Source organism: Vigna unguiculata, chromosome 9, assembly GCF_004118075.2.
Source record: "Vigna unguiculata cultivar IT97K-499-35 chromosome 9, ASM411807v1, whole genome shotgun sequence".
Classification (NCBI taxonomy): Eukaryota; Viridiplantae; Streptophyta; class Magnoliopsida; order Fabales; family Fabaceae; genus Vigna; species Vigna unguiculata.
In genome coordinates, this window is record NC_040287.1 from 18279677 (window position 1) to 18307505 (window position 27829).

Sequence of the window (27829 nt, forward strand, 5' to 3'; positions counted from 1 at the left end):
AACATCAATTTTGCAGTTTTTGGCAATCTAGGCCTATTTCATAGCTCAAATTGGTACTTCTCCTTTAGATATTGCTTTAAAATAGTCTTTAAAACCATGGAGTTGATACCAATTTGATCAATGGCTTAGATCCTAAAATTCCAAATTATTACCAATTCAAGCAACATAGAAATCAAGAATCACCCTCAATTTTAAATACAAAAACAATCAATCAAAATCATATCAATTTAGAACACCAACAATCCAAGGAGAATTTCACAAATTAGAGATTACTCAATTAAACACAAACTTAAAGTTAGTTTCCCTTACCTAATGATATCTACTCAAACTGCTCTATAATGCCAAAACCCCTCCTAAGCTTCAGAGGACTCTATCTACACGCACAATTATCAGAAAAACAATCAAATCATATCCCTATGATCACTTATCATCAAGGATTCAAGAGGGAAACAAAAAAAAACTCATGTGATCTGAAAAAGGAGACTCATGTGGGATCGAAAACCTAGTTAGAGAAAAGGGTTGAAATTCAACTTACACGAATAGAGAAATTGATTGGTCGAACTTGAAGAGCTCGCCGAGAGGATCAATCCTACGGTCTCGATTCGTCCATTAGATGACTAGAGAGACAGAACTCCTAGAGAGACTGAACTCCTAGAAAGAAGTCAAAGAACTCTATAAAAGTGGTTTCTAGAGAGATAATGTGTTTTAAAATAATGAAACTCGTTTATAATAATTCTATTTATATTAAAACCTTTTAATATTAAAATAATCAAGTCTCACTATTTTTAAACCACTATCAAATTTAAAACATCATTTATAGGGTTCTACACATAACAATTAGATTAAATTTTTATATTATAATAAATAAAATTTATTTTTACAATTATAGTGACAAAATTATAGTATGATTGATAATGAGTTAGAAAATAAAAAATAATTATATAAAATATATAAAGATAGTATTCTACATGATAAAAATAAACAACAAATAAAAATATTAAAAAATTATCAAATGTGTGTCTTAGAAAAAATTTAAGAGACTATTAAATAAAATCACACAAAGAAAAACAAATGTATAATTAAGGGTATGATAAGATGAAAAATACCTTAGAGATCTAAGCAAACTTTTCAAATATCAACATAGTCAATGATTGCGAAATAACGAGAAAAAAATTAGCGAAACAAAAAAGTTATTCAAATTAAACAAAAATTAATAGTAATAGAGTAAAAATATATATTTTTTATATTACATAGTAAATGAAAGATTTATGCTATTGAATACTTAAATTGAAAGTGTTAAACGTACCAATATCCATACCTAGTCAATGCGGGGATTCTCCTTTAAAACGGGGACGAAGTTCGGGCAATATCCACTAGGACGGGTTTATTTGTCATCTCTATCAACAACCAAACTAATAAAAAGGACAAGTAATTGAAATATGATCCCGAAGTAAATAAACTTAAGATGTTTGTCTAATTATAATAATAATAATAATAATAATGATAATAATAATAATGATAATAATAATAATAATAATAATACAACTATATATATAAAGAGATAAACATCTTTGGTGTCTTTTTTGTTTTTTCAATTCTATCCTCTTAATTATCATATTTTAAATTTAAATATTTATTTATAAAAGAAAAATTATTTTTTCAATTTTATTATTTTATTAATTTTAGTAACTATTTTTTTGAATTGAAATAATTGTTCAAATATAAAGATAAATGAACAACAAAACAAATAAAAACGGCAAGTAATTGAAACATGATTCCTACATAATAAGTATAAGTAAAATGTGTATCTAACAATAATAATAAGTAATAATAATTATAATAACAATAATAATAATTATATTTCTTAATAATAATAATGATAGTAATAATAATAATAATAGTAATATAATAATAGAAATAATGATAGTTAATAATATTGATAAGGGTTAAATATGTTTTTGGTCATTTAACTTTTAGTGAAGACTGAAATTAGTCCCTCTTGGAAACCTTGAACCAATTTAGTACATCAACTTTGTAAATTTGTGAATTTAGTCCTTTTAACTTAATTATATTAAGTTTATTTGAAGTGAAGATTGGAATTAGTCCCTCTTGGAAACCTTGAACCAATTTAGTACATCAACTTTGTAAATTTGTGAATTTAGTCCTTTTAACTTAATTATATTAAGTTTATTTGACGTTTCAAACACATTTCATTATAGTATTTTAGTCTATTAGTCTGTTTACATCTGTTGACACATTTTCGCTTCAATGTTAACTAAGAAACACATCAAATAAACTTAAAATATTTTGGTTTAAATAACTACATCCATGCATTTTTAAATATGAGAGACTAAATTGGTTCAAGGTTTTTGTAACATCCCATTTAAATAATAACATAATTAAATGAAATCTTACACCGGATAATATAAAGAGCCAAGGTACTTAAAAGAAAATACTAAACCTCACTACAATGCCTACAACCCAAAAGGAGTAAGAGATAGCCAGTATTCGAAATAAAGCCTTAGGGACAATACAATACATGGGCCTTAGCCCTAAAGAAAAGCCCAAATAAAACGTGAAGCCCAACCCAAGTAGACTATGCAGCGGAATCATCTCTCCCCTGTTGACCATGAGTACCTCTCGCATCTGCTCGCATCAATAAATTGATGATCATCGCAAAGGTAGAAGAACAACATACAAGGCAATCAAACAAGCAAAGGGTAAGCTAGAGCCAAAAAGATTTCATCATGCAATCAAATATACTTTCACAGTCCAATATACATATATCATCCAAGCATGTTATGACCTTCAAATCGATACACTAAGACTCGACTCGACTCATCCGGAAACATATAACTTGGTCGGATTCGACGGATGCTTGCACTTGTGGTGGATACCTCTGCTCACCCCCGAGCTGCTCACCCCGAGTTATGTGTTACAATGAATCAATTCCCTCACACAAGGTTAGCCCTTGATGAGTTTCAGGCCTCCTGCTACTCTCACCACAAGAGTCAGTCCGCTCTAAGTGAGACTAACTGACTCCTTAGAGTGTCAGGATGCGATCCTTACCTTGAATCCTTACCAAGTTATATAGATGGGGCACCACCATGGACACCCACTAACAAGGGCCATGGAATTACGTCCCGACCACTGAAGCACGACCAGGAAGTCTCACCTAGAGACTCATGGATTTACGTACTGACAACATACCAATCACATTCCAAACAAACAAATAATATTGATCATGCATTTAACACCTCACGCCATCCTTTGCAACCCATCCTCATTCATATTCCATGTTGATTTCATATCATCCTATTCTTCCCAATTCGGGGATATAGAACTTCACCTCATACCAATACCATGCCATCAATGTATTATTGTTCATACTGAATTCATGACCACATATATAACCAACCATTTCAATGAAATCGCATGCCAAGATTTATCCAATTTCATCATTCACAATCCATGAATCACATCACTCATGCAAATTCATTCATCTCATACTTTATAAATGCATACCAAGACTTACATATATCACAAAATAGTATTCATCCCAAATAAATGAGTGCCAAAGTTTAAGTACTTTCAATTCCATACAATCAAGCACAACCCACAACCATAATTCTTACACCAAAATTCCCAAGAAAATTTATTATCACGAAACCAAAATCATTGCAGTAATGCGTGACACATTTCTCAAGCTACGGACATCTAATCGACGATCCAACCGGTCAAACCATAAAATAGCATGTTATGAACCACATGTCAAAATTTGAGATCAATCCAATGGTTAATGAGTCGGGAAAGTCAATTTTACTAAAACTACGCATATAAGAAAAACATACTCGCCCAGCGACTGTGCGACGCATCAGAATACGATAAATAACGTCAAATATCACAGTTTCAAGAATATTTGAATCCCTAACTCAAAATATACCACAACCCCCAATCTTTTCTCATATTTCACAAAATATTAATCACATAAAATAGAAATAACTAGCTTCCCTTACCTAGAAAAGGGCTAATATTGGACTTCGACTCTTAAGCCAGTGAAACCAGTAGCTCCAAGGACAAATATATGAACTGAAACAGTGGCACGACAAAGGAGATTGGATTCACACAATGAGTCCCGACATAAATCACGAAAACAACTTAGAAAGGCTGGGTTCGAGAACTAACTTATGTGAACGAGAGACAGAGGTTGAGCTCACTTGAACAATGTGACAGCCTTTAACATTAGGGCACTCAATAAAAGTGGGTCTTACATTTTTCAAGTGGGACTAATTTCAATTTTGACTAAAAGTTGAAGGAGCAAAAACATATTTAAATCTAATGATAATAATACTTATAGGTTATAGTAATAATGATCATTAATTATAGTTGATAATAATAACGATAATAATAATTATAGTTAATAATAATAATTATTATAATTGTAGTTAGAGTCGAAAATAATAATAATAATTATAGTTAGAATTGATAATAATAATAATAATAATATAAAAATAAAATAATTATAATATATAATAATAATGATAATAATAATAATAATGATAAACAATTATATTTATAATAATAATAATAATAACAACTATGGATAATAATAAAAATAATTATTATTATGGTTAATAAATAATATTTTTGGAATATAATTTTTTAAATTAATATGATAGTAATTATAATAATAATATAATAATAATAATAATTATTATTATTGATAATAGTGAGAATAATAATACTAATAATAAAAATAAAAATAATAATAATAATTTTTTAGTAATTTTTTTTTCATATCAATAATATATATATATATATATATATCAATAATATATAATAATAAAATTAATATATTACATATTAATATTACTAATAATTGTGATAACTTTACTACTAATGTAACACCCCATTTAATTAATAACACTAATTAATGGAAATGTCACATAAAATAATATAGTAGCGCAGTCCTATAGTATGAGCACTACTCCTTACAATATCCAAGGCACGCTACGATGCCAAAAAGACAAGATATAAAGTTCAACAGTAATCAAAATAAGATTTAAAAGACTAGGCAATACATGGGTCGTAGCCCTAAGGAAGACAAAATGAGTAGAGCCCAAGTCCAGATGACTAAGCAGCGAAACCTCCATCACCCTGTTGGCCACGAGGATTTCTCGCATCTGCTCACACCAATAAATTGATGATCATCGTAAAAGGAGAAAACCAAACACACAGAACAGACAAGCAACAAGGGTAAGCTAGAGTAGAAAAATAGTTCATCATGTTGTCACACACAACTTTCATATTTCAATAGGTATATATATATATATGTATATATATATATACATATATATATATATATATATATATATATATATATATATATATATATCAATCATGTTATGACTTGCACACAATACACTAGGACTCAGACACGACTCATCCAGATACATATAATTTAGTCGGATTCAGCTGATGGTTGCACTTGTGGTGGATTTCCCTACTCTACCGAGCTGCTCATCCTCGAGCTAAGTGTTACAATGTCTCAACCCCCACACATAAGGTTAGCCCTTAATGAGTTTCAGGCCTCTTGCTACTCTTCCCACAAGAGTCAGTCCGCTCTATGTGAGACTAACTAACTCCTTAGAGCGTCAGGATGTAACCTTACCTTGAATCCTTACTAAATTATATAGATGAGGCACCATCATGAACTCCCACTAACAAGGGTCATGGAATTACGTCCCGACCAACTAAGGCACCACGATGAGGTATCACCTAGAGGCTCATGGGATTACGCCCTAACTACATATCAATCATGTTTAACCATCCAATATGTACTGGCCATGCATATGAATCTCATGCCAACATTTATAACCAACCTTCAATCATTTTCCATTCCAAAACCATGCCTAAATTCACCATCTTTAGCCCATGAATCATCCCATACATACATCATACTCAAATCATGTTAAACTCATAAGCCACAAACCATAATTCATCTTGTTCATACAAAATCACTCAATTCGTACTTTTAAAGCAATATTAATACAAGCATAGAGTCAACATTTGAGAACATAGAAACATCAGAGCAAGCCACATTCTCGCTCAGCTTCTCGCTCAGGTAGAAAGGTTTCGCTAAGGGAGAGGGACTCTCGCTTAGGCGAGCTCCTTTTGCCTAGGCGAGAGCTCGACTTACAGGAATAATGGCATTACACGCATTCTCGCTTAGGCGAGACTTCCCTCGCTTGAGCGAGACGTTTGCTCGCTCAAAACCAAGTTGGTCGCCTGAGCGATGACTTGCATAAAATAGCCTAGGCGAGCCTTTGTTAATCTCGCCTAGGCGAGACAGGCTCGTTTGGGCGAGAAAACTAGTGTTCACCATTGTTCTCTCGTGCAACAGTCACACACACGCACCCAAGCAGTTCAAACAGGCATTCCCAGCGGCTCATATGCACACACAGTCCATCTAATCACAAAATAAACGGAAAAATAGGTAGATTTCATAAATATACAAAAGGATCTAGCTTCCCTTACCTGGAAATAGTTAGAAAATGCCTCGGCTCTAAACAATGGGCACGACAGCTCTAAGAACGGACTTGCGAACTGAACAAGACAATGAAACAGATTTAAAAAAAAGGAGTTTACCACGAAACCCTACTATAAATGCGAAAATGTGCCTAGAGGGGAAAAGCATGAACTGGAGCATAACTTACGCGGAGCAAGAAAGATGCGATTGAGCTTGCTTGACCAAGGTAGTACCAAACCCTAGCAGAGAGTTTGCGACTGCTCTATAAAGGATTAAGAGTAGGGATGTCAAAAAAATCCGTACCCATGGGTATCTGTGGATAAAACCCGCAACAGGTAGAAAACGAATAATAAAAATGGATAGCCGCTACCCGCGAGTACGGGTATTTTTGATACCCGCATGTTAATGGGGCGGATACGGGTATCATAGTATTCATACCCGTAGATACCCGTACCCGCTAAACTTACATCCCTTGACATTCTTCTCTTTCCTTTCTTTGAAATTCGGCATATACATCAAACCTTATATAGACAATGACCTTTATGATATGTTTGTTGTCAAATGTTTATTTTGTTCATGTTTCAGGAATCAATCGGAGAAAGTGAGTTTGTTGATTAAAACACTAATTAAAGAATTTCCATTGAGTTGAACGTCATTTTATATTTACTTTTACAATTATTTGGACAAGTATCATCTTGAGTTTATTTGAACTTTATTTAAATTTTATGACAATGATGTATTTTATTTTATTTTATTTGAATTTATGATTAATTTTTTTAAAATAATTTTACAAATACTCGCGGGTACCCATGGATACCCGTGGATATGAAAAAATAGACAAGTACCCGCATAACGAATACCCGATAGATATGGGTACGGGTATGAGCAAATATTTATCCAGCGGGTAGGGTACATGGGAGCTACTACCCGTACCCTACCCGTCCCGTTGACATCCCTAATTAAGAGAACTATTTTTTTTTGAAAGTGAAAGCAAAAGAGGGTGGGTTAGCTGGTTTAGGATCCTTGTACCCTTATGGGTCAGCTCTAGGCCCAACTGATTTGGGGCAGCCCCTTTTAAATTAGGGCAGAAAAGAATAGTAGGTCTTACAACTAATATATTAATAATACTAATAGTAATAATATATATTAGTAATATATAATGTTATTATTATTATTATTATTATTATTATAATAATACTAATATTGGTTATAATTTTACTACTATCACTATAAATAATATTTATAATAATAATACTATTAATAATTAGAAATACTAATACTTATAAAAATATTATAAAAAATAATATTACTTATAATTAATATTATAGTTGAAATCATAAATGAATAAAAAAAAACAAATTGACTTTTGTAAGATTTGAACTCGGGTTCTTTTGTACAAGAATTTTAAAATGATGAAAAAAATAATTTTTATGACACATGTTAATAAAAGAAAATGGGTAATGTAGTAATTTTGGTAGTATATTTTTTTCTTAATATGTAATGTAATAAATGTAATAGATTGAACCGGATCCTTTTGTATTAAAGTTTTAAAATGACAAAAAAACAAAAACTAATTTGTATGGCACATGTTAATAAAAGAAAATGAATAATGTAGTAATTTTGGTAATACCTTCTTTCTTAATATGTAATAGATTTTGTTGCACAAATAATCTATTGCATTTTTCTTTTATTTTCCACTAGTGTAAACCGTATACAATATGTACCAGTGTATATGATTTTTTATTATAGTAAATTAAATTAATTTTACTTTATAATATAAAAGTCACAAAATTATATGAATATTTTATACCGTTATTGTTGGATTGAGAGGAAAATTATCAAATTAAATATGACACCTAAAATAATTATAAGAAAAATCATACCAAGTGAAATCACATGCGTATCATATTTTATGATAATGAAAAATAAAAATATAATTAAAAGCTTAGATATTATAGTAACTATTAAAACAAATATTATTCTTAAAATTTATACTGAAATTATAAAATAATTAAAATAAAAAATTACGTATGAAAATAACTATTTCTTATTAATTTTTATGATGTTATAATTATAGAATAGTTGAAAACAATTATTATTTATTGTAGTTAATTTTTCTGTAGATAATAAAATTAATGAAATAGATTGTGCTTATAAAAGTAAAATGGAAATATATACACATTTAAAATAAAAAATATTATAAATCCTTTATTAATAGTTATAAGTTATAGATGATAATGTAGCCTATATGTGGTAAAAAACTAATATTTTTTTTAAGAAAACGATTAAATGGAATGAACAGACTCTAGCGGGTACTCAAAAAAAAATAAAAAATATATATATATATATATATATATATATATATATATATATGTTTTTTTTCTTCTTTCTGATCAATTGGTCCAAGCTCTCTTTGGGTCCAATATGTTGGTCCAAAGGATTGTGTCATTAAATTGCATACCCATAATTCATGGACCCATTCATGTCTAAAGGCCCGCATTATGTTACTCATGACATGACTGCCAGCCAGGCCATTCAAGTACCTCCTTAAATGGAAAGAGTTCCAAACAAAGAATCATCATTACATTAGGCTATAGTACAATAGCCCACAGATTCAACAATAATTCACTAATAATAATAAACATAATTATTCCAGTACTATAAAAATTATAAACTTTTTTTTGTTAAATATTGATTTATTTATTTTCATTTAGATTAATAATAATAATATAATATAACATGAATAAGTGGTTTTGCCCGGGAGAAAAGAAGAGAACGGGGAAGAGTGAGTGTGAGTGAGAGGGAGAGAGTGGTGAGACCCGCTCACAAATTTGGCATAAAATTTTGAAAACCACCCCAGGCACATACTTTCACCCTCCAGCGCGCCCTCACAATCCAACACTACAATTTCATTTCGTGATTCCCCCCTTATCTCTCTTTTCTAATTCCAATCCCAATCAAAAGGATTCTATTCCGCTCCAATTTTAGGGTTTCTCTTCCACCTAGGGTTCCCAATTCTCTTCTCCTTCTGGTCCCCCTTCTCCCAACATGGCCACCGAAACCCTAGAAGACAACCAGCCTCCCCTCCATGACGATGATGACCTCGCCAAACCCCAACCCAACCCTACAATTCCCGACAAAGATGCTTCCGAGGACGCTGCCAAATCCGAGGATGCGAATGTCGAGGACAAGGACAGAACTGACTATCCGGGAGTAGAAGAGGAAGAGGCTCCTGAGAAGAAAGAGGAGATCGACGAGGATGAAGAAGATGAAGAAGAAGAAGAGGATGACGAAGCCGAAGAGAAAGAAGAGACGGTCAAGGCTAAGGGACGTAGCAAAGAGACTCCAAATAAGTCGAAGAAGAGTAAGAAAGATGCTCCGTCGGAGAAGAAGGATCCCGTTACGCCGACGAGTGAGAGACCCATGAGGGAGAGAAAAACGGTGGAGCGCTTCTCTGTGCCTTCGCCTGCGAAGTCTGGAAGGTCCTCTGCTAGTAAGGGTTTCACAATTGAGAAGGTATAGCTTCATTTTGTTTATTTAATTGTTCATATAATTTATTCGTTTTTTTGGGCTCGTGAGGACTGGAGTGAACTGTTCGTGTTTTGATCTCTTTGGGTTTCAGGGACGTGGCACGCAGCTCAAGGATATCCCGAACGGTGCGTCTTTTTCTTCTTCCTTACTGCTTTGTTGTTTGCTCCTTGTTGTTGTGGCATGCCATCTTGAACGGTTTAAACCGATTGTGCTGAATTTTTCTTCCTGATGACTTATGGATCAAGTAATTGTGAATGTAATGCGGTTTCTTGGGAAAAAGGTCTGGTGCTTCAGCATTTGCGTTTTAAAGAGATGTCATAGATTATTACTGTTTATGGTGTTTGCATTGCTGTTCTTTCCCTTTCCACTGTGTCTTTTATGCTCTGTTGTGTTCTACAACCATGTTATTTATGATTAGCCATAGTGTATTTTTAGATTCTTTCTCCCTCACTGTGGTGTTTCTTAGAGGCAGGGAAATGCTGCTTTTTGTTGATTTTAGGTAGGTCTGACTTGAAAATATGAAGGTAATGATTTCATGTGAGTTGTATTTTTGACACTTGTTTTACATTTACTGATGTCTGTTTTAATAGCATCCAACTGAATAATTTCCCCAATGAGGTCTTCAAAGTTTTGTTATTGGATTTGTGGTTCCTTCACTTTCTATGAAGTGAATTTAGTTGTTCTCTAACATGTACTTGCAAATTTTAACTGTTTGAAGGATGTGTCAGAATTCTTGCTGTTACTAGTAAATTCACTCCATTGGATTGACATTTTCTTGGTGGTTGAAACCCAATGTCATGCTTTTTCTTTATTATTTGTCTTGCAATATTGGTCTGGTATCGGATTGCTTAGAATATTATCATTGTGTGCAGAGTTCGAAATTTGATTGTTTGCCTGTCATTGTCCCTTTTCTACATCAGTGTTACCCAATTCAGTTATTTATGAACTGTTTCAGTGGCGTTTAAGTTGTCAAAGAGAAAACCTGATGACAATCTGCACATGCTTCATACTTTACTGTTTGGGAAGAAAACTAAGGTGATGTACCTTATATGTTTGTGTTGTTTTTATCACTTAAGGATGTGCAAACCCTTTAATATTAGTGCTATTGCTTAATGTTTTTGTAGGCACACAATTTAAAGAGAAACATAGGCCAGTTTTCTGGTTACGTATGGACTGAAAATGAGGTATTGTTGGTTAGTTATTGTAGTATCTCTGTCCTCCGTTCTATCACGATGAAGAGGAGTGTTAATACCAAACTTCCAAACACTCTTTCTAATTAACTTTTTGACTTTTTGGTAAAATTTATATTAGACTTGTTAAATAGTGAGGGGAACTTGTATTATTTAAAGGCTTATGTATAACATTTTCTTCACAATAGTGTTCGCAAGAGTTTGTTGGTGGCATTTCTGTTAATGTTATATTTTCACAAAGCATGAGAGTGTCTGAGGCTGTAATGAACCCCATAGTTTAAAGATCACAGCTTTATAATTCTTGGCAGGACAAACAGAGGGCCAAAATAAAGGAGAGGATTGACAAATTTGTCAAAGAAAAGTTGTTGTACTTCTGTGATGTTCTTAATATTCAGATAAACAAGGCCAATGCAAAAAAGGTAAGTATTGTTATAGTGTATTTCCATTTTAGAAGAGAATCTTGGTACTTTTTAAAATTAAATTATTAAATAAGAATACTTTCAGGAGGAGCTGTCTGCAAAGTTGTTGGAATTTTTGGAGTCCCCACATGCTACGACTGACATTCTACTTGCTGATATAGAGCAGGTTTGTTCTTTATACATTGTTTTAGTCAATTGACCCTTATGCAAATTATGTTTTGCATTGTTGTACTATGATTTCAGCAGCTGAACTATATTGAAACTGAAAGCATCTCTTACGCAGGTTGTTCATTTTAGTTTGAAATTGTTTTCTAATTAAGTTTCCTAAAATTAACAACATATAATTATTAGTAACACCTGTAAACAGCACTGTGATTAAATGCTTATTGGAGTCCAATCCTTATATTTTTTAACATTTTTGGTTGTGACAAATTTTAATTCAAGAGATGGATCAATGAAAATAATTACTTCCAATGAAGTAAGTATCCATGGCTGCCTTGTTTTATAGGTGCAATGAATCCTAACCTGGTGTAATATGTTGTTTTTTTTGTTCTATAATTCCATGTTATTATATGACTCACTTTTTTAAATTTGCTTCTACGTTAACAGAAAGGTAAAAAGAGATCCAGAAAGTCAGCCCCTAGCAAATCTCCAGGGGAAGCATCTACAGAGATACCTGCTAAGGTATTTTGTTATTACTATATACTGAAAGCATTCTAGCTTGCTATATAACTCAATTTTTTTCAAGTGGCATTTTGTGGATGATTTAATATCTTCTTAATTATAGTTGGTAGTTATTAAAACAATAGTTCTAGAGTTTGATTTTTAATTTAACATTATCACTTTTGTCTCCTGTGGTAGATGTCAAATAGATATTCTTTTACTATTTTGTTGAGGCCATTAAAGATTGAAAATATTGTACCTGTTAGACCATTGAAGATTGAAAATATTATACCTGTTAGGCCATTGATCCATACTTTGCCTATTACTGGGGTTTCACCATTTTGGTTGACATTTGTAAGTTTTTATTGTGAAGGGGTAACGACCAGAATTTCATTAACATTAAATGTAATTGTTGACTTTATTATATAACCTATAATGACGTTTTTCCCTATCTGAAGTACAGAAGTTTTTGATTTTTGAGTTAATTTGAAATTACGAACTTCATGGGTTGCTTTGTCATTATGCTTGTGGTTCAGTAACCGCAATATACACACTTGTTGTGGAGGTGGAGTTTTTCTTATCTAGTTCAAAACTGAAAGGTGAAGCTGTTATCAAATGCTGATTTTTCCTGTTATAGATTTTTAATAATAAATGTTCTTCAGTTCAAGCTGCTTTGTGTTTGTTGCTGAATTGATCTTCTGGCTTTGATGCCAATTTTGATACCTATTCATTTTCTGTATTCTGTCAACTGTGAATGCAAAGATGCCGTTTTTAATATTTTCATCTGGATATTTATATTCTATCCTTGAATATACTATAGTGTGGATTATTAGTTAGTGTTGGCTTCGTATATTTTGTTTTAAATTTTATCTTTTATTTCCGGTGGATGATTTGGGTGGCAAATTTGCTTGGTACTTCATGAGTGAAGCAAATGATATGCTTCATATGTTGTTGATTTTAATCACATTTGTATATTTTATCTTACTTTAGAAGCAAAAACAAACTTCCCAGTCTGGGAAAAAGCAAAAGGAGTCTTCTGATGAGGATGAAGATGATAAAGCTGAAATTTCAGATGCAAAAGATGATTCTCAGGAAGATGAAGAAGTTCCTGCACCAAACAATGAAAGTGAAGAGGAAAGTAAATCAGAGGAAGAGGAAGAGAAACCAAAGTCTCGCAAGCGTGCTTCCAATAAAGCTGTTAAAGAGAGTTCAGTTGGCAAAACTGTAGATAAAACCTCATCTGTCAAGAAGACCTCTGTGAAAGATGCCAAGAGCATTGAAAAGACTCTAAAAAAAACATCAAAGAAAACTGTTGCTGAGCATGACAGTGCTTCTGCCTCCATTTCCAAGCCAAAGCAACCTGCATCTAAGAAACCGAAAACTGTAAGTGAAAAGCAGGATGCTAAGGGGAAGGCTGCAAGCAAAAAACAAACTGACAAATCTTCAAAGGCTTTGGTTAAGGATCAAGGTGAATTGACTATGTTCTCTCTTTGCATATAGTTAATATCCTCTGTACTACTTTCGAGCCGTATGATATTAGTATACTGGTTCCTCAGAAGTTAATTTTTTACGATTGATTTGCTTTAGTGATCCTGTCAAACTGTCTGAGAAATTTTCCCTATTATATTATGTTATTACATTTAAACAAGTTATACAAAATTTTTTAAGTTTAGATTGTAATATTAAGTATTGTTTCCTCTTATTTTTAATCCTGTTCTTCCATTGATTTCTAATGTCAACGGTAGGGAAAAGTAAAAGTAATAAGAAGGCCAAGACTGAACCTACCAAGCAGGACATGCATGCTGTAGTTGTTGATATTTTGAAGGAAGTAGATTTCAATACTGTAAGTAATACTTCTGAAATTCATGTATAGTTCAAATTTTGGGAATTTCAGGGTCTGTTTCCTATATTCAAAACCTTTTTTTTAAAGCATAAAATTAAAAGCTCCTTGATAAGAGTAGTTTTTGAAAATTGTTTACGGAGCTAATATTTATTTTTACTTAGTCAGAAAACTGCACTAGTTTCATTTTTCTATCAAGTTTTTTGTAGCACTTTCACTTCTCACTTTTGTTTTTAGAAAATTAATTTTTGAAAGTTATTTTATAAAATGGTTTTTGAAACAACTTATTATAAAACAAACACAACCAAACCCACCTTGTAATGATATACTTGTTCTTATTTATACGATTTTATACTTGATGCAGGCAACTTTGTCCGATATACTCAGGCAACTTGGTACGTCCTTTTTCTTGACAGAAGTCCTCCTTAATATTAAGGGAATGATATGTTAAACTAAGCTAGTTTGTGACGAAATGTTTATAGGTACCCACTTTGGTATGGATTTAATGCATAGAAAAGCAGAGGTGAAGGATATAATTACAGACGTAATTAATAACATGTCTGATGAGGAAGATGAAGAAGAAGCTGAGAATGATGATGATGCAGATAAAGATGATGACGGTGAGGATGATGCGTGAGTTTAGTTGGGCAAATAATATTTGACCTGTGCAGAAATTAGAGGCATGTGGGCATCTAATAGCTAGATTTTATCTTCATAATTCTCCGGTCAGCTGTCACTGCGGTTAAGTTAAGGTAGATATTTGGTTTGAGTTGTGACCTTTTCCATTATAGATGCTCTAAATTAGGTTTGTATTTTGTACCATAGATTTAACCCGCTCCTCTGTATTACTGATGTTACCCTATTTCTCATATTGAATAGTTTGTTTTTTGCCTGCCTGTAAACATAATTACCTCCTAATTTAGAACATTGTTCTTTCTTTTATTTGTTAAAACCAGAAAAATAGATAGTAGATCTTTGAAATTGAGATGATTTTCTTGTTTATATTTAAGCTATTTATTCCATGTATTGTCACTATTTGCAATCTGGTTGGAATTAACAATTAATTGTAAGTGGGGCAAACAGGAAAAGTGAGTTGATGTACTTAGGAGAAGTGAGTTGATGTCCTTAATTCGTCGGGTTCTACCTGTTCTTTTATAAATTTGATCTATGCAATTACTGACAAATGTCTGGGTGGATAGTTGGGCAAGGCTGATTAATTTTCTTTTGGATTTATAAAGCACCTGATTGAGTGGGTGTAGCCTGAGCCGACAATTGAATGAAGTTGTTAATTAGTATAGGTAAAAGAACCTGATTGTTAAATTATTTCAATAGGTGAAAAATGATCATTCATCCTGATTGTTAAATATTACATTTATAAAAATATGTAGATACCTTTTTCTATCAATTGAAGAATAGCTTGATTCAAAAATAACATTTTTGGGTTACAATTTTAAAAATAAAAATTTAAGTCAGTAAGAATTTCAAAAGTGTATATATATATATATATATATTATATCTATATGTAACATTTAAATTAATAATTAAAATGCATATGCATGACCAATGTTGCACAGAATACAAATAAAATGTAAAAGAAAATCTATCAACGGTCATTCTTCCTGTTAAATATTAAATTCATAAAAATATGTTGATATCTTCTATTAGCATTTGGAATGAAATAGTGATATGTGCCTTTCTCTAATGACTATGTAATTATTTTTGTCAACAAGTATAACGTGTTAAGATTAGAATGAATGAAAAGAATATTATATTTTAATTAGTTTGTAGAAGTCATAATAATACAAATTAATTAGTTTTTAAAATTAAAAAAAAAGACTGAAGAAAAAAAAATGAATGAAAAATTTACAAAGGATTTAATAGGGGCAATAGATTTACAATAGATTTAATTATTTAAATGTAATTTTATTGTTAATATTTTTATTAATATTTAAACATAAATTATTATTTTTTATCACAATGAATTTTAAATAATATATTACATTTATTTACATGATTAAAATGCATTCGTATGAACAATTTTGCACAAAATACAAATAAAATGTAAGAGAAAAACTATCAATGATCATTCATAATTTCTACGAATTATTAAATATTGATGTTAAAAACACCGAAAAATAAAAAAAAATGAAAAATTTACAATGATTTATTCAATGTAATAGTTTTTAAAAGTTTGTAAAATAATATATTTATAAAATAATTAAAGTAATCTTACTAATATAAATTATTTTAGTTAATTGTTTACATATACTTTTACTAAATTATTTTAGTTAATTGTTTACATATACTTTTACTGTTAATAATAATGATATTATTATTATTATTTATAATTATTTTAATATTTTTATTAACATTTAATTCATATACTACTTTTTAGATCACGAAGAATTTGAAATAATATATATTATGTGACATTTAAATACATAATTAAAATACATTGACATGAGCAATTTTGCTTAAAATACAAATAACACGTAAAAGAAAAATATTAAAATTTATTACAATTACTTTTAATATTTTTATTAATATTTACTCCATTATTATTAAAAATAGTTGTAATAAATAATAATAATATTTTTATTATTATTAAAAGTAAATATTTAAATAAATAATTAAAATAATTTATAATAATAAGATTATTTTAATTATTTTATAAACTTTTAAAAACTATTACATCCATTAAATTGTTTGTAAAATTTTCATTAATTTTTTTCTTTTACTTTTCAGTTATATTTTCTTTTAATTCAATATTTATAATTTGTAGAAAGTAACTATTTTGTATTACTATGTCTTCTATAAACTAATTAAAAAATAATTTTTTTTATTCATTCTAATCCTAACACGTTATAATAATTATTATATGATTATTGTAACAGCTTAAGTTGACAAAGATAATTGTCCATAAATTTATAAATTTATGAACAGATATCATGTATGTCATTATCAAGCAATTTGATTGATAGAAGCCATGATGCATCAATACTTCGATTCGATACTTAAGTCACGTATTTGTGTCTGACGCGTATCCGTTTAAGATATTTTATCGATATTTATCTATGAAGTATCTAATTTATAAAGTCATGGTACACTACAAGAAAATATTAAAAAAATGACCAATTTTAGTGACAAAAAATAATTAGTCATATAGTGACCAATTTAGGTACCAATTTAAAAACTAAAAATTATTGACAACTAAAATAATTCTAAAAAATTATAATTGGTCTCTAAATTGATAATTAAAGTAGTTTCTATTATGAATTGGTTTCTAAATTGGTTACTAACGTTAGCTACCAAGGTTTTGACTATCAAAATAATAGGTTTCTAAATTGGTCATTAACATTAGCTACTAAGGTTTTGGCTACCAAAATAATTGGTTTCGAAATTGATTTCTAATTAGGAAATTGGTCTCTAATATATTTTTTGTTACTAAAATTTGTCATTATTTAAGAGTTTTCTTGTACTAGTACTTTTATGATGACAATAATTTATATTTTTTTATGTTGACAACTTTAATACATATAGTTTTAATTTGGATTCACATAATAACAATCATATATTTATTATGCTTTTAAGAATTATTGTAAATTTCTCAATATTTATATATCACGTATCTATCATTATTGTATCCTATTATTTTCAAAATAAGCATATTAACATATGTGTGTATCCGATACACGTATCGTATCCGTGCATCATAGGATATCAACGTATTTTTATAAATTTAATATTTAACTGCATCAACATTTTTAATAATTTATTTCATCAATTAACTAATTTATTTTTCAGATCTTTCAAAGTAAAGGGGATATTTGAAATATTTGCAATTCCAAGAAGCATCTTACTGAACCTCAAGAATTTCATTTTGCCTTAGATGAAAGGATTCCACCACCTGCTTCTTCCGTGGCTGATTTATTTGGCAAGGTAATGATGATGTATGTATCTACTCGCAAAGATATTTAGTAATATATACAATATACAATATACAATGTTAAAATAATATTTTTCTTTTCAATTCTGGAATATTTTTATCTGGTGAGAGTAATCATTTTATTTATGGTTTTAACTTTCTTTGAAGTCTGAATCTGAACATAGCAATAACCCAGTTAAAAGAACTGTCTTCTATATTTTTTTTTCTTTTTCTAAAGCTTTTAGACTGAGGTTATCTATGTCGACCTAAGTCTATCCTCTTTAATTTTGTTTCTCATATTTTTTTTATCCTAGGTTAAGATTTGGTACAAAAATCTTATGGAAATGTATCGTACATGTATTAAATAAATAAATATATATATATATATATATATATATATATATATTAAATTTTTATAGATTTTATTACGGTCAAATTTGGTTGTTTTGTGTCATTCTTTTCATAAAATAAAATTTATTTTATAAAACTATTTTTATTATTTAAAAACTATTTTTTCTATTTTCAATTTAAACTCATTTTCTTGTTTTTATTCTTAATCATCCAATTATTTTTATGTTTTACTTTTATTCTTAATCATAAAATTAATTTTATGTTTTTTTTATCTTTTAAAAACTTATTTTCATTATAAAAGTTATTTTTCTTATTTCTTTTCTATTTAGTTTATTTTTTTATTTTAAAAATCTTTTAGTTAGTTTATATCATATATATATATATATATATATATATATATATATATATATATAAATTAGTAGTATAGGAATTAATAAAAAAAACTAAATTAAAAGAAAGATTATTATTGTTAAAAAGTCATTTTTCTTTATTAAATATTTAGTCACGAACGAAATTGGGTGTTGTAACACCCCAATTATTTAATAAAGCTAAATAAAGGATATGTCACACAATATAATATAAGAAGCGAGGATAAAATAGTATAACATCACTCCTACAGATATCCCATATCCCAATTGCTTAGAGGACGAAAAAAAGAGAAACACCACGATGCCGGGTACAAAGTGAAGTAGGAGAATGAAAATGACTTAAACCAATTTCCGGAGAGAACAATACGTGGGCCTTAGCCCTAAATGAAGAGTCCAAAGGCAGAAGTCAACCCAAAGACTAAGCAGCGAAACCATCACCTCCCTGTTGATCACGGGTGTTCCTCGCATCTGCTCACATCAACAAGTTGATGATCATCGCAAAAAAGAGTACCACACAACAGGACACAAAAAAAGCAGAAGGGTAAGCTAGAGCCAAAAGTGGTTTTATCATGCAATCAGATATGCTTTCACAGTCAATTATACATACATCACTCAAGCATGTTATGACCTCCCAAAACAATACACTAAGACTTGACTCTCGGATACATATAACCTGGTCGGATTTAGCGGATGCTTGCACTCGTGGTGGATACCTCTGCTCACCCCCGAGCTGCTCACCCCCGAGCTATGTGTTACAAGTGTTACAATGAATAATGAATTTCAGGCCTCCTGCTACTCTCACCACATGAGTCAGTCCGCTCTAGGTGAGACTAACTGACTCCTTAGAGTGTTAGGATGCAACCTTGAATCCTTACCTAGTTATACAGATGGGGCACCACCATGGGCACCCACTAACAGGGGCCATGGGATTACGTCCCGACCACTGAAGCACGACCCTGAAAATCTCACCTAGAGATCCCAAGGAATTACGCACTGACACGGACCAACATTCTTAATCAATCAAACAGATTCAACATACACACACACACACACACACACACACACACACACATATATATATATATATATATATATATATATATATATATACACATATACATCACATATAGTTTCTCATAATTCACCTCTTGTGTATTTCCAGCCAAACCATACCAACTCATTATTCTCGAACCATGAATATGGAACTCCGTCTCATATCATTATCATGCCACATTGATACCAACCCCTTTCATGTCTCATGTCAAACTCATACCAACCTCATAATTTCAATTCCATGAATCATCTCTTACATATATCATACATAGTTAGAGCTCATAAATCACAACTCATACGCCCTCCCATTTCATGTATACTCATTCATTTCATATTTTAACATAGCAATACAACCAAGCATGTATTTAATACCTCAAATAAGGATTCCAAGCAGTATCCACACATTCTCTCGCCCAACCCTCGCTTAGGCCAGAGGCCCTCGCTTAGGTGAGAGGGGTCCTCTCGCTTAAGCGACAAGCCCTCGGTTAGGCGAGATCGCGACAGAGGCGAACAGGTGTTTCTCGCGTACTCGCTTAGACGAGTCCTCCCTTGCCTGAGCGAGCCCGCTCCTCGCCCAAAAGTGGGGCCCCTCGCCTGGGCTGCAACTGCAAAGACCCATCCTCGAACTCCCACGCAAGCTCGCTTAGGCGAGCGTCTCTCGCCTGAGTGAGATAACACCTCGCTCAAAACTAAGACCCTCCGCCTGAGCGAGAGCTCGAGTGCAAGCTGAGGTTGGTTCTCTACAAGTCTCGCCTAGGTGGGACCAAGTCGCTTGGGCGAGATCAACAGACAACGCCACTGTTCAACCTGCATCAGCTATACATTCGCACCCAATAATATTTCCAGCCATCTCATACGTTCACAATAACATGCAATCTCAACCAATCCCGATACAAACACACAACCACAGAAAACACATCACACAACCAGAGGGTTCTAGCTTCCCTTACCTGGAGAAGGGCCAACAGCTAGGTTCTTGGGTGTACACAGAGAAAGGCAGCAACTCCTAGAGCAGTTTAGCGAGCTGGAAACAAAAGAACAGAAGGACATGAAGCCATTTAGTACGACCCTAGTTGGAACTCGAAGCAACTGTGCTAAAGAAGAGAGGTATGGGATGGGATGCAACTTACGTGGAACGAAACTGGCTCGAACAAGTGCCACAGAGCTCCAAGGCTGAACCCTATCGGAGAGGGTGACAACTACTCAAGGGGCTAGGAAATCTGTTTCAACAAAGTGAGAGGAATGAGGTTTAGGGCAGACTTAGGGTTTGTTTCCCTTTGGGCCAACCCTTAGGCCCAACTCACATGGGGCAGCCCTTTTAATTTAGGGCTGAAAATATTGGGTCTTACAGGTGTTAGTTTTTCTCAAAAATTTATTGGATCACTTTATTTTCAATAACCATCATATAAATGAGAATTAAAATGTTTTATATTCAGATTATTAGGAATAAAATTTACAAAAGAAAAAAAGAAAATAATAATTACCCACTCCATGATCAAAGTGTTTAAAGTTGGAAGCATTTTGTTTGATGCAAAAATTCAAAGTGGAATGGCTTAAGGTTGGCTTAAGGTTAATCAACATGTTCTATCATTACATGTCCGTTTTTTGTTATCATACATAATATTTAGTAACAAAGCATTTTAATAATTTTTTCTTGTTACTTTGCTCGGTTCAAATGTCAATAATGTTATAATGAATTTTAAGTCTAACTTAACCTTGAACTAGGTTTATAAGTGATGATTGCACCCACTTTATATAGTTATATACTGTAAATTGATTTTATCACTAATCGATATCGAACATTCAACACACTCTCTCACACCGAGGTGTATACATATTGATTATGAGACTAGACATTAATGGGTGGTTGGATAACAGATGAAACAATAAACCCAACAAACAACAAACTTTACCATGATAGGCTATAACCCATGGCTATGGTACCATGTTAAGTCCAAGTCAATGGATGGTTTAATATGTAAACAATGGTGAATGATACCACCTAAGTATTCTTTTGATACCTTACCAGTTATCTATATTAGGAGAGCTCATAATTGGCTAAACTTATTTGTTGAGTCACAAACTATCATACCACCCACTAATATCTAGTATCACGCTTGAAATATATATGTCTCAGTGTAAGGGGTGTGTTAGAAGTCCCATATCGACTAAAAATAAGGTCAATTCAAAGTATATAAATAAGTGCAAACCTCATCTTACAAATCAATTTTATAAAGTTGAGTTAGGTTTAAATTCACTTTTTAACGAATGATATGTTAATTTTCGGATGGTTTTATCATTTTGAAATTGATACATAGGCATTGTACAAGTTCTGATTTTATTTTGTCTTTTCTTATACAAACACATTAAGTATATACAATATTTAATCAATTAATGCATATACATTAGCATATTATTTATTTGTTATTTTTAATATAGTGATTTCCTGCAAGGTTTTATTATAATTTTCACGATCAATTGGGATGAAAAAAAATGGCTCTTAAATAAATATGAAGTAGTATTGTTATGGTTATTTTCGATGTTAAACTATGGTTAATGAATCATAGAATATATCTAAACATAATAAACAAATGTGGGTTATAAACGATGACAATTGTAGTCTCTCTTTTATATATATATATATATATATATATATATATATATATATATATATATAAATTAGGCTAATAGGTATATAAAAAAATCAATAAAAAATTATGAAATAAAAATAGTTTTTTACTAAAGAAAGAAATAATTTGAAAATTAAAAAAGGTGAGAAATGTTTTTTTCTAATAATTTATCATATGTTACTATTACTCAACTATGTCCTACTCTTACTCTTTGCATTTGAAAGCTTCTTTTGGTACGTTAATTTATTAACCAAAACCTTTTATACCTTTTCCTTTTATTGGAATGCGAGTGTTGATTTTAATGATTATAATATGCTGCTTATATTAGATGTTTCAAAATAATGCATAAGATGCACACTAAACATGAATATTGGAATGAAGAATTTTGAGATAGCTATTGAATAATAAATATGTCTAGGTATTAACCCTATATTATGAGAATAATTTATTTTTGTTTTTGGTGATATTCTTTTCTAAAAGAGATATATAACATCTTACAAAAATTATAAATTATTTCTTTTATTTTTTTAATATACATCGCATAACATTAATTATCACGTTGAGTCTCACTTACTTGATAATTAAAATCTTTCATAATCATTTCATTGATTATCATGATGAGTCTTAGACTTGCTTGATAATTAAAATCTTTCAAAATTCTCATTAATTATCATGTCGAGTTCGGACTCGCTTGATAATCATTATTTTCATAACTTTTAATTATCATGTCGAGTGTCAGACTCACTTGATAATCATTATTTTCATAACATTAATTATCATGTTGAGTCTCAGATTCGCTTGATAATCATTATTTTCATAACTTCATAATCATATTTCCATAACATTAATTATCATGTCGTCTCATGAAAGGTTTGTTTTCCCTATTCTCAAAAGCTATTCTCGTGAGGGCAATAATCAAGTTTTATTATAATATTATATTACTATCATACGTATTTTCTTGGTTGTACCTTGTTTTGAAGTGTTTCATTTGGTTTGGGTTGTTCAAAACTAGTACTAGATGGTTGATAGGCCTTGTTATATGCATTTGGTTAAAGTTTTGTCAATGAAACTAGTGGGACCCACGCTACACTATTGCCTTTTTTCTTGCCCATTTACATTTCAACAATGGTTTATGTGAGGTTAACATGTTTTTTAATACTTTTCTACTTGAATGTGGGCACCTTTTTGTAAGACAAATATAAAATTTGTTCAAATAATGACATTTGTAGCAAAGTCCTTGTAAGTTTCTTTTCTACGTAGCACCATTGCCATTTTGCATCTTGATTTGACTTTAGGAGGGGTGTGTGCATGTGTGTTGTGTTTGTTGGAATTTATATTAGCACCATGGCCATTTATATTACTAATTCACAACATTCTATGCACGTGCATTGTAGTATTTATTGCATGTTTTCTTATGTGAAGCGAATCTTCCATAATTATTTTAGTTATTATTTTAATACGAGTCTTAAACTCACTTGATAATTTAAACTTCTCAAAATCATTCCAATGATTATCCTGTTGAGTCTCATACTTGCTTGATAGTCAAATTTTCATAACATTAATTATCATGTCGAGTCTCAGACTTGCTTGTTAATCAAGATTTTTAATAAAATTAATTATTATGTTTAGTCTTGGACTTGCTTGATAATCATTATTTTCATAACTTTAATTATGATGTCTAGTCTCAGACTTACTTGATAATCATTATTTTCATAACATTAATTATCATGTATAGTCTCAGACTTATTTGATAATCAAATTTCGTAGCATTAGTTATCATGTTGAGTCTTAGACTTGCTTAATTAATTTTTATAACATACCTCTCTAAAAAAATTCAAGTTTACAAACCCTTCCATCTTTTCTAAATAGTTTTTCATTTAGAACTATGTGATCCCTGATTCTCCATTATGATTGGAGATACGTAGGAGCATAGTCAATCCTTATCGGGTTCCCCTTCTAAAAACCACCTATTTTCCAAATAGTTTTTCATTAAAATGTTTTCAAAATCATTTTCCAAATTTTTCATTTAGAACTACGTGACCCTTGATTTTCCATTATGAATGACAATACGTAGGATTAAGGCGTTCTAGTCGGGTTCACCTCGCAAAAATTTAAAGTGTTCTCAAAGATCATTTTCCAAATAAGTTTTTTTAAAGAACTGCATAACCCTAATTCTCCATTGTAAATGGAGATATGTAGGAGCAAGGTCAATCCTTGTCGGGCCCAACTAAAAATTTAAGTAATATTTTCTTTAATATTTTGTATTTGTTTGTTTGTTTGATATTTGGGGGAAAATAAATATTTTAAAAATTACATTATTTTTGCGCACTTAATTAAAAGGATTTCTCTTTGGATGAATGTTGTGAGGTGCTAATACCTTCCTCACATGTAACCGACTCCCAAACCCAAACTTGGTTTCAAAGACTAAAAAATTTAAAGTTTTTCTATAGTTTTCCTTAAATAACTATGGTGGCGACTCCTCTGTTATTTTAAAATAATTTTCATCGTCGTGTCGTGACCTTAGTTGCGATAGATGCCGGTTTCACTGAGGATTTTCTTGGCTATTGTGAAGGCTTCATTTAGAGTTGCTTCCTCTTGACATGCCAGATCTGTTAGGTTGCCTATCGTTGTGGATTATGTCTTGAGGTTGACTTCAACTCTAGAGGCTTGTGAGATTATTTAAAGCTACTCACTAAATTAAAAAGCCCATATACCAGAAAATAAGTTTTATCTATACCTTTGTAGGACACAAAGGGAGCATGTTTTCTACCTTCATATTCATGATACCGTATAATTAATTTTCAAATTTATCATGCTTGTATCAACATATTGTATGAATAAACACCTTTTGAGGTGCTAGCATCCATTGCATTTTACATTTGACTTAAGCATGTCATTTACATTGCTATCATTCATGTTTTTATTGAGTGCATGACCATTTTACCATCATATCATGTGAATAAATACACCTCTTGAGGTGTGGACAAGCACCTCATTACATCAAATAATTGTAACACCTCACTTTCACATTTCACATTTCATAATGTCTACCATGCATTCATATGGGCTAAACCCTTTGCATTGGCAGAATTTCTAAATTCATAATAGCATCTTGCATTCCCATGTTTTCTTGCATAATGCATGATAATATCCATCGTACACATGCATATAGGTACTTTTTCAAGTTCATAACATCTTGCATTTTCATGTCACTTTGCATTCATTTTTTTTCCTTCTTCATATTCTAACATAAAAATAAAAACAAAAAAATAACGGAAAAATCATTTTTTTAAATTTATTATTTTTTCTTCATATTCTACTACAAAAATAAAAAATCGAAAATAATGGCAAAACCACGACGACACCTTTGCAGGAATCTGTTAAAAATAGATCTGTCTAATATAACCCAACTAAGAGAGGGGGTGAAGTGGTTATTGAATCTTTTACTGATTTTAAATCAATCTTGAAAGTTTCTTTAATCTTTATGACCCCCAACAACCAGGTTTCCAGTTATGTATTAATTGACTGATTAAAGCAATTAGGAAAGGCATAAAAGATGAGAGAAAAAAAGAACACAACAATTTTTATACTAGTTCGATTCAAAATGAATCTACATCTAGTCTTCTCCTAAGTAACCCACTTAGGAGGATTCCACTAAATCAATAGAGTTACAAGAATTACATGAGCATCTATATAATTCAAGACCCTAAAGACTAATGAGCTTGATCTACAAATCAAGAACTCCCCCTAGATGCAATGCATCCACACAATTGCACCTAGACCTTCACTTTACACAATGAATCAACTGTAAACAGAAATACAATAGAAAAGAAATAGGGAATGAATACACCTAGTGGATGTGCAGATTTGTCACTTGATCCTAGATCCAAGCTTGACCCATCAAGGTTGAATCCACCATCAATCTTCTTGAATCTCCAATTGAATGATCTTCTAAGAAAGCACAAGAACTCTATGTATCTTTATCTCATAAAAGAAGTCTCTCAGTTCGTTTCTCAGTAATTCAGTTATTTTTCTCTCTATTTTAAAACTGATTTCAAAACTATTTTTATACCAGAGTTCTGCTGTAGTAATTAATGGATTAGGAATTTACCTAATAGATTATCGTGAGTGTATTTTCACTCCATCACTGCAGTGCCCTCATATAATCCATTAGTTAAGTATCTAATCCATTTACGAGTTCTGCATTTGACACATTCAAGATTTTGACAGCTGATCTTATTCAGTTCAAGCTTGTTTTACATGTAATCCTAGATATATGCAAAAGATAAAATCAGGACTAAGCCTAAAACAATGATGCACATTGTTTGTATAGCTTTGGACATCATCAAAAGCATCTTCAATGAATTGAGCAGGCTCCCCATCTCAACAATCTCCCTCTTTTTGATGATGGCCAATTTGATCCTGCAACATAGAAACAAGACAAACAAACCTTTCTCCCCCTTTGGACATTAGCAAAAAGAGCAGTAACATTAAAGATCATCACACAAAATATGACAGTTTATTCATGGCAGCAGGGGTAAGCAGAAATGAAATGATATACGATACAAGCAGCAAATATATGCAGCAACCAAAAACAATCAAGAACCAATGACGATATGTATGAGCAAAACCAACAACAGTATTATCATAGTGCAGATTAAGTACAAGCATAAATCATATGAGCAATTAAGTAGTGCAGTGTCAGAGTGCAAAGTACGAAGACATTAGAGTGCATACAATCAGTTGAGGATTACAGTACTAGCAGATGACTAATCTAATGAATTATGTAGTGTTCAGAAACAAATGAGCCATAGTAGGAAAACGATAATCGATTAGGGAATTACCTAATGGATTAACTAGCAGGTAAAACACATAATACAAATCAGCTGAATGTGGTTTAATAACAATCAAAGTACGCAATTTCAATCACATTATCAAAACACAGTATAACAACAACACATGCATATGAACACAAGGTGATTTAGTAGCAATCAAGACACACAATTTTAATCAAGCCCTCAAAACACACAATCACAACAACAATCCATTTTAATCAATTTGAAGCTATTCTATTGGATTAATTTATGCAAAAATATGAAGAATGCAAAATTTACTTCCTTTTTAGTGAACAAACATGCAATATATTCAAAATATGGGAGTACTTCAACCGACAATTATTCTTGATCACAATAGATGACGAAATTTTCACCTTGGAAATGCCTAAAGTTTGAACTTTGTCATTATCACCTCTTGTAACAATATGGAAGTTCTTCACATCTATTTTCATGTGTCTTGAGCATCCAATATGTAGAAGCTACAACATAGATTAA

At 31.1% G+C, this 27829-nt stretch overlaps 1 protein-coding gene across 1 annotated transcript; it reads left to right on the forward strand.

Moving 5' to 3' along the window:
- The first annotated feature begins 9291 nt into the window (after positions 1–9291).
- LOC114163311 (protein DEK-like) lies at positions 9292–15157 on the forward strand. The gene is made up of 11 exons (XM_028047539.1): positions 9292–10045; positions 10152–10185; positions 11016–11095; positions 11185–11244; positions 11559–11669; positions 11755–11835; positions 12279–12353; positions 13323–13800; positions 14078–14175; positions 14537–14567; positions 14655–15157. Exons 1-11 carry the CDS (start codon positions 9578–9580, stop codon positions 14807–14809), a joined length of 1671 nt encoding a protein of 556 aa, XP_027903340.1. The 5' UTR covers positions 9292–9577; the 3' UTR covers positions 14810–15157.
- Positions 15158–27829: the final 12672 nt, after the last annotated feature.

What these genes read in the sequence shown, in the direction of transcription:
- LOC114163311 (XM_028047539.1), top strand. Translation starts at nt 9,578, where the DNA reads ATGGCCACCGAAACCCTAGAAGACAACCAGCCTCCCCTCCATGACGAT. An exon ending in GCTCAAGGATATCCCGAACG is followed by an intron (nt 10,186 to 11,015) that starts GTGCGTCTTTTT and finishes GAACTGTTTCAG; the next exon opens with TGGCGTTTAAGTTGTCAAAG. An exon ending in TGTTTGGGAAGAAAACTAAG is followed by an intron (nt 11,096 to 11,184) that starts GTGATGTACCTT and finishes ATGTTTTTGTAG; the next exon opens with GCACACAATTTAAAGAGAAA.